This window comes from Siphateles boraxobius, unplaced genomic scaffold (genome assembly GCF_051911475.1).
Source record: "Siphateles boraxobius isolate OS27281-9 unplaced genomic scaffold, OSU_SipBor_1 49, whole genome shotgun sequence".
Classification (NCBI taxonomy): Eukaryota; Metazoa; Chordata; class Actinopteri; order Cypriniformes; family Leuciscidae; genus Siphateles; species Siphateles boraxobius.
This window is the reverse complement of record NW_027509130.1, coordinates 3,900,001-3,916,480: the sequence shown is the minus strand read 5'-3', so window position 1 is coordinate 3,916,480 and position 16,480 is coordinate 3,900,001. Positions and strand designations below refer to the sequence as shown.

Genomic DNA, 16,480 nt, shown 5'->3' with positions numbered 1-16,480 from the left:
CCGCAGCTGCACCCAAAAACCAATCGTCCAGCCGCGAGCGCTCAGGACAGGGTGGAGGGTTCCACTCCAAACCAATGCTCGCGGCCGCCCGGGAAAGCATGGCCGTCATCTCTGGATCAGACTGAGCCACAGCCGTATTCACACCCGAGGGTGGCAGCTGTGACGAGTCGTCACTTCCAGACGAATCAGACCCGCCTAGTGATGCTGCGATCGACATCGCATCTTCCTCTGGAGCGCCAAAGGACACCCGCGGGACCTCAAAGGACGGTCCCGCGATGATCCCCTGAACACTCGCGGGTTGCAACACTGGAGAAGGTGCTGCGGGGCACGGACACATAGTCGGCGCTTTGTTCCACACAGTCACCCTCAGATCACCCTGGCCACCAGCCGAAGTAGAGCCTCTCGAGGAGGCGCTAGATCGGGGTGTGGATGAGGGGACTCTCACTCTTGCGAGATCCTTGAGTCTCGATCTAAGTGTTGCGATGGTCATGTTCCCACAGAAAGAACATGACTCATCCACGAGCGCTGCTTTAGCGTGATCAAAGCCCAAACACACCAAGCAGCGCTCGTGCCCATCAGAGTCAGACACCAGTCGACCGCAACCAGAAGTGCACGGGCGAGGCATCTTTAAAAAGACGTGCCGCGTGCAAGCTCTTTTTGTGAGAGAAACTCAGTGCTGAAGCGCCCGCGGAGAACACACTCGCTGGCAAACCACGCTCAGATAAGCAGGAAGTGTGCACTCGCCGGGAGATCGCCGTCACACCAACACTGGAGAGTTGCTCGTCTCGTAAGAAGCTGACAATCAGAGATAGCTTAAGGAGTGAAGAATTACACTTGGCTCCGAAGCGAAAACATATCTGCCTGTTGCTGGCGTCCTCCTTTTATACCCACGAGGTGGGGCGGAGTTACGTCATGCAAATTCCGCAGACCCATGGCATTTCTTTGCCATTGGTAAATACTGACAGAATTTTCATTTTTGGGTGAACTAACCCTTTAACACCATGGTCTGAATGCAACATACAGGCATAAATATTGGCAATAAAACACATCTTAAAAATATAGAAAACAATGTTCATCAGGATTTGGTGACATTTCAACCATAAAAGATAAGATTTCAACCTGGTTACACTGGTAAGTGTTGTAAGAGGGTGGAGTTCCTGATCACGTGAGTGTTGTTTTATAATCTTTCCCTCACACACTGTGGCCTCAAAGCTTCTCCTTTGTCAGGTAAAACACACTCCCTCATTTGCATACAGATAACGAAATGTATGAGTGTGAAAATAAACTAATTTTTTTGACTTATAAAGACATAAATAAATGGGAATACATAAATAAAATATAAATTGGGGGGGGGGGGGGATATCATTATACATTACTAAGGAAATAAAAGTATAAATACATTTTTCTACAGTAATTTGTATATTAATCTATTTTGGCAGTTATGATATTATATAAAGTTCAGCTCGAGCCCTAAATCAAACACACCTGAACCAGCAAACCAAAGTCTTCAGATTAACTAGAAAGCTTCAGTGGCGCTTCAGGACCGAAGCTGCCCATCCCTGACATATACTGATAATAATAAAAGACTCAAGACACTTCGTGTTTTATTGCTCTTTATTTGTTGGTCAGTGTGAGTGTGTTTGAAGCTCACAGAGTTTCTCCAGTGTCGGTCATGAACAAAACTTTATCAAAATGATTCATTCACATGTTGAAGTTCTGCTTATACAGAGACACCAAACCAGTTTCTGTCTCTTCATCTGTTCTGCATCATCCTGCATGAAAACAGAAATAAAAACATGAAATATTCTGCAGTGAGGATATGAAATCTAGAAGCATGAAACTGCACTGAAGCTCTATAATGAAACTGTAGCAGGATCTGAAGTATCTCAGCTCTCATGAGGACAGAGAGAGAGGACATGGACCCTGCAGTGCTGTCGCACACATCCTACACCCCACAATACACAGAAAGCAGCGCAGGGCTCTAGTGTGTGCACAAACCAGCGCTTAAAGGGTTAAACGCATGCTAATCACGTCACTGTGCAGATATTATGTCTATTAACATTCAATGCACGTCAAAGGTTTTTATAAAGTTCATAAACAAAAAAAGATTCCACACTTAAGTCAGAAGTTAGAGAAAGTCTGAAAAGATAAAGGCTTATATATCATTTTTTCCTCACAGACCCTCGTGGTAAACACGTGGTAACTGCGCTCCTGTCGCGTAAGACCAAACGGTTCTAACTCTGAAAGGTTTTAAAGATTGTACAGAATATTTTCTTGGTGAAACAACATCATTAGTGTAATCTGAATACCTTAAATGAATAACTTTTGTCAAGAAAATCCAACGCTCGTCGTGTGTCCCGTTTCTGCGTCCTTTCAGTCTCGCTGCTCCTCGTGAAAGAATGTTTGTCGGTCGGATCTTCTTCTTCTTCCTTGTTTTTTTAGGGCAGCTGGCATCCAAAAAGTTGCATTACTGCCATCTGCTGTTTATTATCGTGTCACTTCATACTTATATTCGTCTTTCCAGTCCAGTCCTCTTTAGAAAATACAATACATATTTATTTCCTTGTTCACTCTTCCCATATTCTAATATATTTTTAACATTATATTGTTCTATACCAATTTCTTGTAAATGATGTTTCAACTCTTGCCTTTCTTGTGTTAATTTCCTGCATGACATAAAAATGTGACTGACTGTTTCCTTTCCTTGACATTCATCACATTGACCTGTGGGGTGTTTTCCTAAAATACAAAGAGTTCCATTTAACTTACTATGCCCAATCCTAAGTCTTGATAATACAACTTGCTATTTTCTTTCTATTTGACATCTCTCTTATAATACCTACTTTATTTTGAATCATGTATAGATGCCTTCCTTTGCTTTCATGATCCCATTGATATTGCCATATTTCCATTACCTTTTTCCACACTAGACTCTTACCTTCTGATTTTGACAATTTAAGGTCGGGTCTTCTTCTTCTTCTGTTGTTTAAATGGCGGTTGGCAAACCAACTAAAAGGTGCATTGTCCCCCACCTACTGGATTTGAGTATAAAGCACTTCTTGGTTGAGGAAAAAATAAATGTAACAAATATTTTTTACCAGTCCTGTATCATTTAAAAGTTTTAATAATTCCTCATGTAATGTATATGTCATTTGTTCCTTCTCCTAATATTTCCTGAATAATTTCTTACACCCCTATCCTTTAGTGACTTAACTAATTTAAGTCTTTGCTGTACATTCTAGTAATATATGGTTTACTGTTTTTGGATATCCACATTTATCGCAATTACTAGTTTTATGTTTAGCCCTTTTATATAAACTTTGATTTAGTGATGCTGAATCTTGTCATTATCACATCCTTTTCCTGTTATTAACAGTTGTTCTTCCCACACCCACATTTCTTTGAATACTAGGCTATACAGATGTCTTCTTTTTATTTCATTGTCCCATATCCTCTGCCACCTCTTTTTCACTTCAGGACTTTTCTTTTCTGTACGTCTTTAACGCTGTATACTTGATGTTAAATGTCGTAGCAATCTTTTTCCAAATGAAACATTTCTTCTTGTTACTACATTATCCGCTAAATTTCCCAAGTAAAATGTCCTTGTGTTATACTCCTCCAACAAACACATATTTTCCGCTGGGGTAAACTGCGTTTGAATGCGCTTACTCGATCCGCTACTATCTGTATACTGTAATATTTGTTGGAGGAGTATAACAGTTAAGGACATTTTACTTGGGAAATGTAGCGGAGAATGTAGTAACAAGAAGAAATGTTTCATTTTGAAAAAGATTGCTATGACGGTTAACGGCGTTAATCTGACCGTTGAGCAGAGCGTTAAAGACGTACAGAAAAGATACAAAAACATGGTACAAGATACCAAAAAAGAAACATTTAAGAGGAAATATGCTAAAAACCCTTTCCCTTCTCATAGCTCTCTCCATAACGTCGTCAGAAAACCACAAATTATGAGCCATTTTCCCTTTTCTTTTGGCTGTTTGAACTGTAACTGATTGTTTCTGCTGGTTGCCAAGGTAACAGAGTCTTCGACCTGAGTTAGCCTGGTGTCTCATTTTTTTGGTCTAAATTAAGTCAGTCTTTATTTTTGTGAAACAGTCTAACTTGCATTAGACTAGTATGAGCAAATTTTAGACTCGTCTAACACTATAGACCGGTCTAAAATAGCTTTGTGAAACCGGCCCCTGATGTTGATCTCAGGACTCCTTCGCCAGTTTATCAGCTTCCTCATTCCCCTTCACTCCGACATGGGCTGGAACCCACAAAATACTCACCTTTACGCCTATAAGTGCTTTATACTACATAACTTCTGTAATGTTTCATTTAAAATATCTTGTCTTGCGGAGGATGTTCCACTTACTTTGCAGAGCTGATTGTGAGTCTGCACATATCATATTTTTCTATCCATTGTAAGGCTATTGATATGGCTATCAATGCTGTTGTAAAAACAAATATGATCTGTTTCTCTTCTTTTATATATTTTAATATTGTACTGAGGAATATACACTGCTGCAGCTGCTCTGATTTTGGATCTTTTGATCCATCTGTGAATATTTGAGTCGTGTTGTTGTATGATTGATTTATGTATTGTTGAACGCTTACTTTCATTGGCAAATTTGGTTCATTCTTGTGTGTCTCTTTATGTATGTATTTCTGGCATTGGGTATAACTATGGGGTAGATGTAATTATAACAGAAGGAGCAACTTCTCCTTATCTACCCAAAACTATTAATACTTCCATACTCATACTCCCAACAGTTTCCCATTACCTTTTTGACCGGATGTCTTTCATCATGTCCTTTGACATTGATCCAGTCTCTCATTCTTAACTTTCTCATAACTTCTAGTATTTCTCCCATCTGTACTTGAATAGATGGCACTGGGGATGTCCTAAATGCTCCAGAGCAAAAAATCTTAACATTTTAACTTGTTCCAATTCATGACCATACATTTTTCTACTTATTCTAATGTTTTTACTCCTTCTTGTAAAACAATTTGCCAGCATTTTTTTCAATTGAGAACTAGAAACCCCACTCATTTGCCCAGTTTTCAACCATATTTACCAATTTGTGTATACATATCATTAATCATAATGTTAAAAAGTATTGGACTACATACGCTATACCTTGGGGATTTACATATTCTATAGAATATATTTGTGAATATGTTGACCCAATTGTAACTTGTGTTGTCCTATTCAATAAGAAATCCTTGATCCAGTCATACATCTTTCCAGTAATTCCCATTTTATCAAGTTTCATATACAAACCCTCTTTCCACGACATATCATAAACCCTCACAAGCCTCCAAAATGTTGGAGTGTTACCACCTCTACAACTACCTCTTTATTTACTTGAGTCTTCCTTATTGCTCTCTCCAGACTATAACTACAGAATCCATAGTACTACACCCCTTCCTAAAACCACTCTGGTATTGTGAAAATAACCCCTTATTCTCAATAAAATAACCTTAACATTACCATTCTCTCCTTGATGTCTATGGCTGCTTGGTTGAGATTTGTCTTTCCCTGGCTTAGCAATTGGCACCATGACCCCAGAATGTTTTTTTTTTTGGTCGGATCGAAGAGACATGCGCATAAAGGCTGAGCTCATTAATATGAATTATGGCGTTTACCCAGTAGGAAGGGAGTTGGTACTGGCATTATAAATTTGAGTGCATTGACTCGACTGGAAATGTGCTTGTTTGCTGCCTAAAACATATTGCATAACAAATAAGGTTAGGGATGTACATTTTAAAATACTTCATCTTGGTGTACGCTGTTAAAACACGTTTTCTTAGGTTTCGTACTGATGTAGGCCTATATGTGATTTCTGTGAGACAGAGAAAGAAAATGTTGTCCACTTATTTTTTTAATTGCATTTATAGCTAAACATTTTGGGTAGATTTGGAATGTTTTCTTTGTAAATGCTTAGGGATGAAAGTTTACTTTTGTGAAAAATATGTATTATTTTTATTTATTTTAATAGACAAGGATTAAACTCATGAATCACGAATGCTATCTTTTATTTAGGCATAATGTAAAATAAAATGTGATCATTTTAAATAGCGTGTCTATGGTAGGCTACTAAATACATGGCATTTTTATATGTAAGAACAGTCGAAAATACATGCGTCCAGCTTGGGTCATTTTGGGACTTTTATTTTGACAGCGCCTGTGGTCAGAGAGCATCTGATGATGGTGTTTGTGTTTTGTTCTGCTCACGTTCAGACTCTGCAGCGATGCGCTTCTTCCGCACCTGCTTATATTCCGTAAACCCATCGATCACATTATTGTGATTTATCCATCAATATCTGTTTTTGCTCATCGATGGTCGTAATATGACGAGCGCTTACTCGAGACCTTCAGCTGAAGGGGCCACAGGTTTGATATTATATTATTCGCCGTTATTTTCTCTTTACATCTCTATACAATTATATAAAGTTTACGACAGATATGCCTGTCGTTTTAATATGTATGTGCCTGAGGTTAAATGATTGCGTTGGCTACATTTGTCGAGCCTTATTGTCATGTTTTAGCAGCAGGTTCGTTTACAGTTTAAGCAAAAACATCTAAGAGCAGCGAAAAAACACAAAATGACAAAATTGTAATATATATATATATAACTTATATATATACATATAATTTTTTTTAGGGCTGTGCAACGCTTAAAAGTTTGTTTACATAATATATGTGTGTGTTCTATTCATAATTATTATTTTGTATATATAAATACATTTAATAATTATAAAAAGAACACATATTATATAAACAAACTTTTAATCTGTGCAACGATAATATTGTCTTGTATATTAAACAATATGTTATAATATAAGTTATATATATATATGCATGCAAATATTTCTTAAATATATACATGCATGTGTGTGTATTTTTATACCAAAATAATTAAACACAGCACACACACACATATATTATGTTAACTCAAACTTTTATTTTGGATGTGATTAATTGCGACTAATTGTTGCACAGCCCTAATATATTTATATAAAATGAATTATTTTTTTATTTATATGGTTACCATGGTAACCGTTTGTTGTTGTTGTTGCTTTAACAGCAAATGAGCCTGTAGTGTGTGTGTGTGTGTGTGTGTGTGTTCCTCAGAGAAGGACCGGCTGCTGAGTCCCGTGATGGGATATGGCTCCGGCGACCTGAACGGCGGGTGTCACCGCAGCCCCCCCACCCTGGACGTGTGTGCGACGGGCCCTCAGGGGCCGAGGGAGGAGGAGGAGGCCCTGAGGAGGAAGCTGAAGTACTTCTTCATGAGCCCCTGTGATAAATACCACGCGAAAGGCCGCAAACCCTTCAAACTGGTCCTTCAGCTGCTGAAGATCATCTTAGTCACTGTACAGGTACAGTACATCAACCCTGAAAATAAATAATTACTTAGGCCTACTTAGGCCTACAAAGTCGTTTTGGATAAAACCATCTGCTAAAAGATTAAATGTGATGTGAATCAGATCAACTGGTAATATAAGTGATATTAATTACATAATTCCTCATTTAGCACTTATTCAAAGTGACCGGCCACGACCAAAAGTTTCTGTGCTGCTGTAAAATCATGATGCATTAATATTTGATTGCTTTAAAACAGTGAAAGAGGCTTTCAGAGTAATTTAGGGTAAACTTAACTGGTGTGTGTGTGTGTGTGTGTGTGTGTGTGTGTGTGTGTGTGTGTCAGCTGGTGCTGTTCGGTCTCAGTAATCAGATGGTGGTGGCGTTTAAGGAGGAGAACACCGACTCCTTCAAGCATCTGTTCCTCAGAGACTATCAGGATGGTTCTGAGGAGCCGCTGTCTATCCACACGCAGAAGAGCGTCCACGATCACATCAACTACACCATACAGCAGGTACAGACACACATCTGTGTGTGTCCGTGTGTTTAAACAGATCAGCTGAGCTTGTGTGGGACACGCTTGCTTTTAACACCTGTGTGTGAGACTGCAGACGATCTAACCTGAGGAGAACAACCTCCAGATGAAAACACACACCTGAAGATTTCTGTAATTCTCTGTGCGATAGATTGATTGATAGATAGATGGATGGATAGATAGAAGATGGATGGATGAATGGATGAATAGATAGATGAAAGATGGATGGATGGATGGATGGATAGATGGATGAATGGATGGATAGATAGAGGAAAGATAGATGGATGGATGGATAGATGACAGATAGATAGATGGATGGATGGATGGATGGATAGATAGATAGATGAAAGACGGGTGGATGGATGATAGATGAAAAATAGATGGATGGATAGATGGATGGATGGATGGATGGATAGATAGATAGATGAAAGACGGGTGGATGGATGGATAGATGAAAAATAGATGGATCGATGGATGGATGGATAGATGTATGAAAGATGGATGGATAGATGGATGGATAGATAGATAGATAGAAAGATGAAAGATAGATGGGTGGATGGATGGATGGATAGATGAAAGACCCTGTTGATCTATCTGTAGTTCCAGAGACCGTTGGCTAAACAGGAAGTTATCAACATTAGCACATCAGACGAGTGTTGAAACACTGAGCTTCAACATCAAACTAGTTTACATGCTGTACACTGCAGAAACAGTGTGTCAGATGCGTTTGAATATGACCTTTGACCTCTGTCTGTCTGTCTGTGTCAGTATCTGTCTCTGCCGCAGACGTCAGTGGGACGGTACGCGTATGTCCGCGGTGCGGGTCTGAACGACAGCGCCCTCTATCTGTGCCAGCGCTACTACAGGAAGGGCACCATCGACCCGGTCAACGACACGTTTGACATCGACCCTCATGTTGTCACGGGTGCGCAAAAATCACACAAACCAGTAACTCTGATTTTAAAAACTAATCGTCTCGTTGTCTGATGTGTTTTTTTTTTTCTACCCTCTGGTGCTCTTTGTGTGTCGGTCAAAAATTACCAAATTTTTTTTTGTGTCAATGAATTTAATGTACTATATTTTAGTTTGATAATGTTTTTTATTTTTATATTTTGTATTTTTTATACTAAAATATATTTACGTTGTAATTATAATCCATTTATTCACTTTTTGAGCATAGACCTGAAAATTAAATTTCCAATTTAAACCGTCGTAAATCTCGAATGCTTTAGAGCAGAGACTTAAGTTTGATCTCTTTTCAAAGACGACACTTGGCAGATTATTGCTGAAGTGAAAAAAGATTTAAAAAGTGAACTTAAAAAAGTTACAGAATTTTACGTTTATTGTTGTGAAAAATGCACAAAAATACTATTTTCAATTTTTATATGAAATATACATTTTCAAAATCACGTTTTACTCTAAAACTGTGAGAAAATCAAAGCCAACAACCTAAACAAGCTGTGTTCCGAATTTTAGGTTGATATCTCAAAAAATGTCGTTTGGCTGCAGTACCAAAAGTTTCCACTTGAGGAAATTCGTCTCATTCATTTCCAATGCGCTCATTTATGACCGGGAGCACAAGTGTTGCCTATATTTTACAGGACCATTTAACCTTTTCAAATCATGTCCATGTTTTTTTGTGTGTGTGTGTGTGTGTTTGTGTGTGTGTGTGTGTTCACACAGCAAGTGCCAAAACATTTACCAAGTTTCGTTCCACTCCAATGAAGAAAAAAATAAAATAAAAATAAACTTAAAGTTTTTTGGTCAAAAATGACCGAATGAAACGGAAGCTGCGCTGGTCTTTTCTTCTCTATTGTGACATATATTCGAGTGAAACGGCTTTACAAACAAGAACAAATGTTGGGCGGGGCTTGATTTTGTCCGTTGGAATTTGATTGGTTGGTTGTGGTTTGCTATTGGTGGATCTCACGTGATTGACAGGTTGTCCTTTAACACGTTATAAGAGAAGAGATGTCAGTGCAAGAGGCAGCGGAAGTTATTCTGATTCAACATTATGAATGATTATGAATTCATTTTTTTATTCCAATCGAATTCAGATCTGTCAGTGAGTAAAACCTACATATAAATAAATATAAAGTATATGTAAATGTACAGGTATTGACAAATATCTAAAAAACAAGTCAAAAATAAAAAATAATAGAAAATATTTTTTTACAATCCAGTCAACAACCAAGGGATAAAATGATCGACAACTGTTTCGCTCAGAAATACGTCACAATACGGTAGTAAAGTCGGTTGCCACTCAAGTTTCATGCCAAGCAAATATACTTAAGCAAATATTTGTTCAGCGTTTCCCAAGATTTTGCACCATTTTGGATAAATTCTACTGGCCTCATTGCAGTGCATTCTGGGATTGGCTTCTCCCCAAAAGATATATAAATATACATGTGGCCTAATAGTTTGGCCAATCAATCTGAGAGAGCAGAATAAACATGCCGGTGCTCCCTATGAAGGGGTCTCACTAGTGTTCAGAGAATATGTCTCCTAACAAGCCACTGCAGTGTTAAAACTGAAGTTCTAAATATTCCGAATTCCACGGAATCTCTGTTCAGTTTTCCTTTGTTGCCTAGCAACACAAACCTGCTGTCCGTTTGAATCGTTACTGATTCTAAATGACCTTTATGTAAGTAAATGAGCCACATTCACTTTTATCCTGTGTGTTTCTGTTGTTGTTTTAGAGTGTGTCGGAGTGGATCCACCGCCAGACCCTTCAGCTCCACTGCAAAACCACTACAAGAACTTAAACCTCAATTTCCAAAAGTGAGTCAGAAACACGTCGATACAATTCATACTAGAATATATTCTGAGAGAATATACTAAATGAGAATATACTAAATTCTTGTTTATATATGAAATATAATAATCACAGACTAGCACAAACAGAACATTGTTTACCTTTTTATCAGTGGTTTTTAATGTTCCCAAAGGAAGGTTTAGCTCAATTTTGTGGACAGTAACTGTAGCTCAGTAAACACACACACACACACCGTTACTGTTGTCAAACCCTGATCTGTGTAAGAGCCGTTAGTCTTGTGAAACGGTTGCTCAAGTTCCTCTCTCTCCACACACAGGCTGATTAATGTGACCATCCAGTTTCAGCTGAAGGCCATAAACATCCAGACGATTATTAATAACGAGATTCCCGACTGCTACACCTTCTCCATCACTGTACGCACAGATTTACACTTTTACAACATCTCATAATGTTTCATGACAATATATTATATTATATTATATTATATTATATTATCATTCAAAGGTTTGGAATCTTTTTTAAAGAAGTCACTTATGTTCACCCAGGTTGCATTTATTTGTTCAAAAATACAGTCAACATTCGATAAGTTTGGGCAGTTGTGCTGCTTCACATTTCTGTGGAAGCTGTGATAAATATTTTTCAGGATTATTTTAATATTAAGTTCAAAAGAACATAATTTATGTTACTTTTGTAACATTATAAATGTCTTTACTGTCACTTTTGACCAATTGAATACAATTTACAATCTTACGCCAAACCTTTGAACATTAATGTATCATGTTTTCAACATTGATAATAATCATAAATGTTTCTTGATCGTCATATTATACTGATTTCTGAAGGATCATGTGACATTGAAGACTGGAGTAATGATGATGGAAATTCAGCTTTGATCACAGGAATAAATAATTTTGAAATATGTTTACACAGAAAACAGCTATTTAATATATTTCAATTTTTTTACTGTACGTTTTATATCTTGGTGAGCAGAAGAGTATTTTTTCCAAAAACATGAAAAAATCCCAAAAATGTATATTATAATATAATATGTAAAACCTTTCTAAGCACATGAGGCTTTGTGTGTGTGTGTGTGTGTGTGTGTGTGCGTGCGTGTGTGCGTGTGTGTGTGTTTCAGATCCTGTTTGATAACAAGGCTCACAGTGGTAAAGTGAAGCTCAGTTTGCTCAATGAGGCATCCATTAAAGAGTGCAGAGACCCTAACGTGTCGGGACACGGTGAGCCGACACCAAGCGCTCTCAATGTGTGTGTGTGAGTGTGTGTGTGTCCTGCTGACGCTGAACCCTTGTGTCTCTGTGTCCAGCGGACAGTTACGCGCGCGTGGCGTTCGACGCGCTGGTGGCGGTGGTGTGCGGCCTGTCTCTGGTGTTGTGCGGGCGCTCCATCCTCAGAGGAGTCATTCTGCAGCACGTGAGTGGATGACACAAAGCACAAACAAAATCACATCTTTTACTCACATCTGACACGGATCGGAATTGCACACTGTAACCCGAATAAGTTGGCAAAAATCAACTAATTTGAGGTAATCAGTTCAATCAGATTTTTTAAGTTAAGAAATTGAACGTACAAGTAGACAGCTCTCTCTCTCTCTCTCTCTCCCTCTCTCTCTCTCGTGTGTGTTGCATGCTGGGAAGCGAGGGTGTGGAGTGGCGTGGGGTGTGAGAGCGGTGCGCTTGAATTCGTTTCAGTTTCTTCCGGTTTTTGTTATTTTTTTTATGGTGGGTGTTTTTTTTTCTTTTCTCTTTTTCATTTTCACTTTTTATACCTTTTGAAGAAAAAAAAAATCCGTTTGTTGATTTAGAAAACTATGGCGTCTCCCTCGGGTGAGGGAACGCCTGGTTTCTCGATCAAGAACGGATGTAAAATTGCTTCGGATCAAGTGTTTACGGTAGAAGATGTTCTACTAGCAATGGGAGAAATTGTAGGACATGGAAAAATTGTCCCGGCCTCTAGAATGAACAAGGCCGTCGTGGTTTTCCTAAAAGAGGAAAATCTAGTGAACAGGCTTGTGGAAAATGGAATTGTTGTGTCCGACACTTTGGTGCAGGTAACGCCGTTGCGCGCACCGGCTACTAAAGTTACGATTTCGAACGTGCCCCCTTTTATATCCGATGAAGAGATTACCAAAGAACTTAGTCGATTTGGTAAGTTTGCTAGGTTCATCAAAGTAGTGCCACTTGGATGTAAAAATGCTGCATTAAAACATGTGTTGTCTTTTCGAAGACATGTTTTCATGTTTTTAAATGCGCCTTCTAAGACTTTGGAAATCTCTTTTCGCATACAACATGGAGATAGCTCGTACATGATATTCGCAACAACGGAGAGTATGCGTTGTTATGATTGCGGAGATTTGGGGCATAAGAGATTTACTTGCCCGCATAAAAAACAGACGGAGAATGAGGTGAAGGACGGAAACATTGAGGAACACGTAGATCGCTCTGAGACTATTGAAAAACGTAAGGAAAAAAGACTTAAAATCGTAAAAGAAACGATGATTCCATCAAAAAAACAAAAGAGGCAGGAAATTCTAGTGGAGGATATAGAGGCAACTGTTTCTACCTGTGGAGTTCCTCGACCCAGCGAAACAACCCAGGCTAAATCCTCAACTGAACAAAACGCTTCAGAACACAGTTCAAAATCAGAGGTGAGTGCTTTTAATGTTTTTAAATAAGATGGTGAAAACAAAGGAGGCCCAGATGTTCCGATAGAGGTAGTTGATTCTGTAAAGGATAGTGAAGCTAGTACTGGCGTAGAGGATGAGTGTGCCGGTGGTGTGCAGTTTGCCGTGACAGCTGAGGAAGACAGCGATGAGGCGCAGATGGAGGAAGGTGCTAGCGGCTCGGAGGGATCTGAGTTTGATTACAGTCAGTCAACGAATGACGTTTATTCTGTGGAAGAATTGAATGATTTTTTGGATCAAACTAAAGGGAAAAAAGTTGATGTTTTTAAATACTTCGCTGACGGTAATAAATTTGTTAAATCGGTAATGATTGCTCAGAAGACTGTTGGGTACGATGTGATTTCGAAACAAAAAAGATTTAGGCTGAAAAAATTTATGACGGCTGCACGAAAAGCTCAAAGTGATCAGGCAAAATTGTCAAAACGAAAAAAATAAAAGCACATGGCTGTGGGATCTATTTCTACTTTTTTGTTTTTCTGCTATTTCTTTTTCTGTTTCCCTTTTCTCTCCCCTACAATGCAGTTATTAAGAGTGGGATCTTTAAATGTTAATGTGTTGAGGGATAGTGGAAAAAGAGCTTTATTATCTGAATTTCTTAGGCTTAAAGACAATAATGTAATATTCTTACAAGAAACGCATAGTGATCCCAATAATGAATCTGAGCTGAGTTTGTGGTGGGAAGGGAAAAGTTGTTCGAGTCATGGCACAAATATCAGTGCTGGAGTAGCTATCTTTTTTTCAGCTAATCTTGATGTTAATATTTTATCAAAAACAGAATTGGAGAAAGGGCGTCTTTTGATTGTGAAAGTTAAAATTCATAATCAAGTATTTGTTTTCATAAATATTTATGCTCCAAATAGAGGCACAGATAGAACGATGTTGTTCAGAAAGTTGGGAGATATTTTAAAAAGTTTTACCCTGGATGAATTTATAGTTGTCGGTGGTGATTGGAACTGTACTCTCAATTTTCTTTTAGACAGAAATAATGAAGAACCAGATTCTGTATCAGCTTCTTTCTTAAAAAGTATTATTGTTCAAAATGATTTTATAGATGTGTGGAGAGAAAAGAATAATACTGTAAAACAATACACATGGACAAGAGTTTCACAAGGGAGGATTAGTGCAGCTAGACTTGACCGGATCTATATTAAACGTAAAGAAAATAATAGAGTAATGGAGTGTAAAATTTTTCCATGCTGTGTATCGGATCATCATTTTATTACAGTGAATATTGCCTTGACAAATCAAAAATGTAAAAGTGCTTACTGGAAGTTTAATGTTGCATTGTTAAAAGACAAAGATTTTGTTGATAAATTTGAATTGTTTTGGAGTGAGTGGGTTTCCCAAAAGGATGATTTTGAAAGTTTGAAACAGTGGTGGGAGATTGGAAAGACCCAAATAAAAGTTTTTTGTCAGCAATTTACTTTCTTGTCTACTAGAAAAATTAAACAACAAATAGCTAAAATTGAGCAAGAGATCTTTCAGATTACATCTGGAATGATTCAACATTCAGAGCCATCATTAGATGGAAGGTTATCTGAAAAGAAGCAAGATCTTGAGACTTTATTGCAAGTTCGGGCTAAAGGGGCCCTAATAAGGTCGCGGTTTATGTCTATACATGACATGGATGCTCCCACTGCATATTTTTTTAATTTAGAAAAAGTCTTCAAGAAACAAAATGAAATGTACTGTTTAACAACACCAGAAGGACTAAAGACTTGTGATTCAAGACAAATGCGAAAGATTGCAGTCGATTTCTATTCAGAACTATATAAAAAGGAGGACACGGATACTGGATGCACTTCACAATTATTACAGCAGCTTCCTACCATCACGGAAGAGCAGAGTCGGACCCTGTGCTGTGTCCTTTCAGGAGTTAACTGATGCAGTAACACAGATGAATGCTGGCCGTTCACCTGGAATTGATGGACTGCCTGTGGACTTCTATAAGGCTTTTTGGAAGATCATCGGAAGAGACTTTTATGAGGTGGTTCAAGAATGTTTTAATGATAAACTACTTCCCAAAAGTTGTCAACGGGCAGTGTTGGCATTGTTACCTAAGAAAGGAGACTTGAGTCTCTTAAAAAATTGGAGGCCTGTATCAATTTTGACATCTGACTATAAACTAATAGCAAAGTTATTGGCCAATAGAATGAAATTTGTCTTGGGTGATATAATACATCAAGGCCAGTCTTATTGTATTCCAGGTAGAACAATACATGACAATATTTTTCTGATCAGAGATATTTTGGACTACTCTAAACTTTATGAAGTGGATATAGGTTTTGTGTTCCTGGATCAGGAAAAAGCCTTTGATAGAGTTGACCATGGTTTTCTGTTTGAAACACTGCATGCGTTTGGGTTTGGAAATGTTTTTATTTCTTGGATCAAACTATTGTACATGGATGTGTCTTCTATTTTAAAGATTGATGGTGGTTTAAGTCAACCAATAAGCATACAGAAGGGTATCAGGCAGGGGTGTCCACTGTCAGGTCAGCTTTATGCTTTAGCAGTGGAACCACTTTTATGTCTGCTTAGAAAAGAACTGTCTGGTTTAAGGATTGGTGATGATCTGCATTCTGTTAAACTGACTGCGTATGCGGATGACATTACTGTAATTGTGAAAGAACAAAAAGATATTGATATTATTAATTACAGTATTGGATTGTATGAGAGAGCGTCTTCTGCAAAACTCAATTGGGGTAAAACAGAAGCGTTTTGGTGTAATGATAAAACAACAATACCTTTACCAGTTATCCCTGAAAATGTTAAGTGGGAAAAAAGTGGTTTCAAGTTTTTAGGAATTTTTATGGGTTCTGAAAACTACCAAAGAAAAAACTGGGAAGGTGTGAAGGACAAAGTTTGTGCCAGATTGTCCAAATGGAACTGGATTTTGCCTCAACTGTCTTATAGAGGAAGAGTGCTGGTCATAAATAATCTTGCCGCCTCTATCCTGTGGCATAGATTAATTGTTTTGAATCCGCCAGAAGATTTTATTGGAGGAGTCCAAAAATTGTTTGTAAATTTTTTCTGGTCTGGACAACATTGGCTACGAGAGTCAGTTCTGTATCTGCAGGTACATGCAGGAGGTCAAGGCCT

General features: G+C 38.2%; 1 protein-coding gene and 1 long non-coding RNA gene across 3 annotated transcripts in view; one reads left to right on the top strand and one right to left on the bottom strand.

The window, feature by feature from the left end:
- Positions 1-1,600: 1,600 nt before the first annotated feature.
- LOC143710926 (uncharacterized) lies at positions 1,601-2,533 on the bottom strand. Its single transcript, XR_013194694.1, has 2 exons — positions 2,310-2,533; positions 1,601-1,772 (listed from the first exon to the last, which is right to left on the bottom strand). It is a non-coding gene; the product is annotated as an uncharacterized LOC143710926 (long non-coding RNA).
- A 3,660-nt stretch (positions 2,534-6,193) lies between these two features.
- Positions 6,194-16,480, top strand: part of mcoln1b (mucolipin TRP cation channel 1b) — a 22,739-nt gene continuing 12,452 nt past the window's right edge. Inside the window, exons 1-8 of one of the 2 annotated variants that reach the window (XM_077202123.1) lie at positions 6,194-6,400; positions 7,142-7,389; positions 7,719-7,886; positions 8,676-8,832; positions 10,607-10,688; positions 11,000-11,096; positions 11,819-11,918; positions 12,005-12,111. In XM_077202123.1, coding sequence (XP_077058238.1) covers positions 6,358-6,400; positions 7,142-7,389; positions 7,719-7,886; positions 8,676-8,832; positions 10,607-10,688; positions 11,000-11,096; positions 11,819-11,918; positions 12,005-12,111 — 1,002 coding nt within the window. In that variant the 5' untranslated portion in view covers positions 6,194-6,357. Of the gene's footprint in view, positions 6,401-7,141; positions 7,390-7,718; positions 7,887-8,675; positions 8,833-10,606; positions 10,689-10,999; positions 11,097-11,818; positions 11,919-12,004; positions 12,112-16,480 lie in introns of those variants that run through there. The other variant, XM_077202124.1, reaches the window with a different exon arrangement.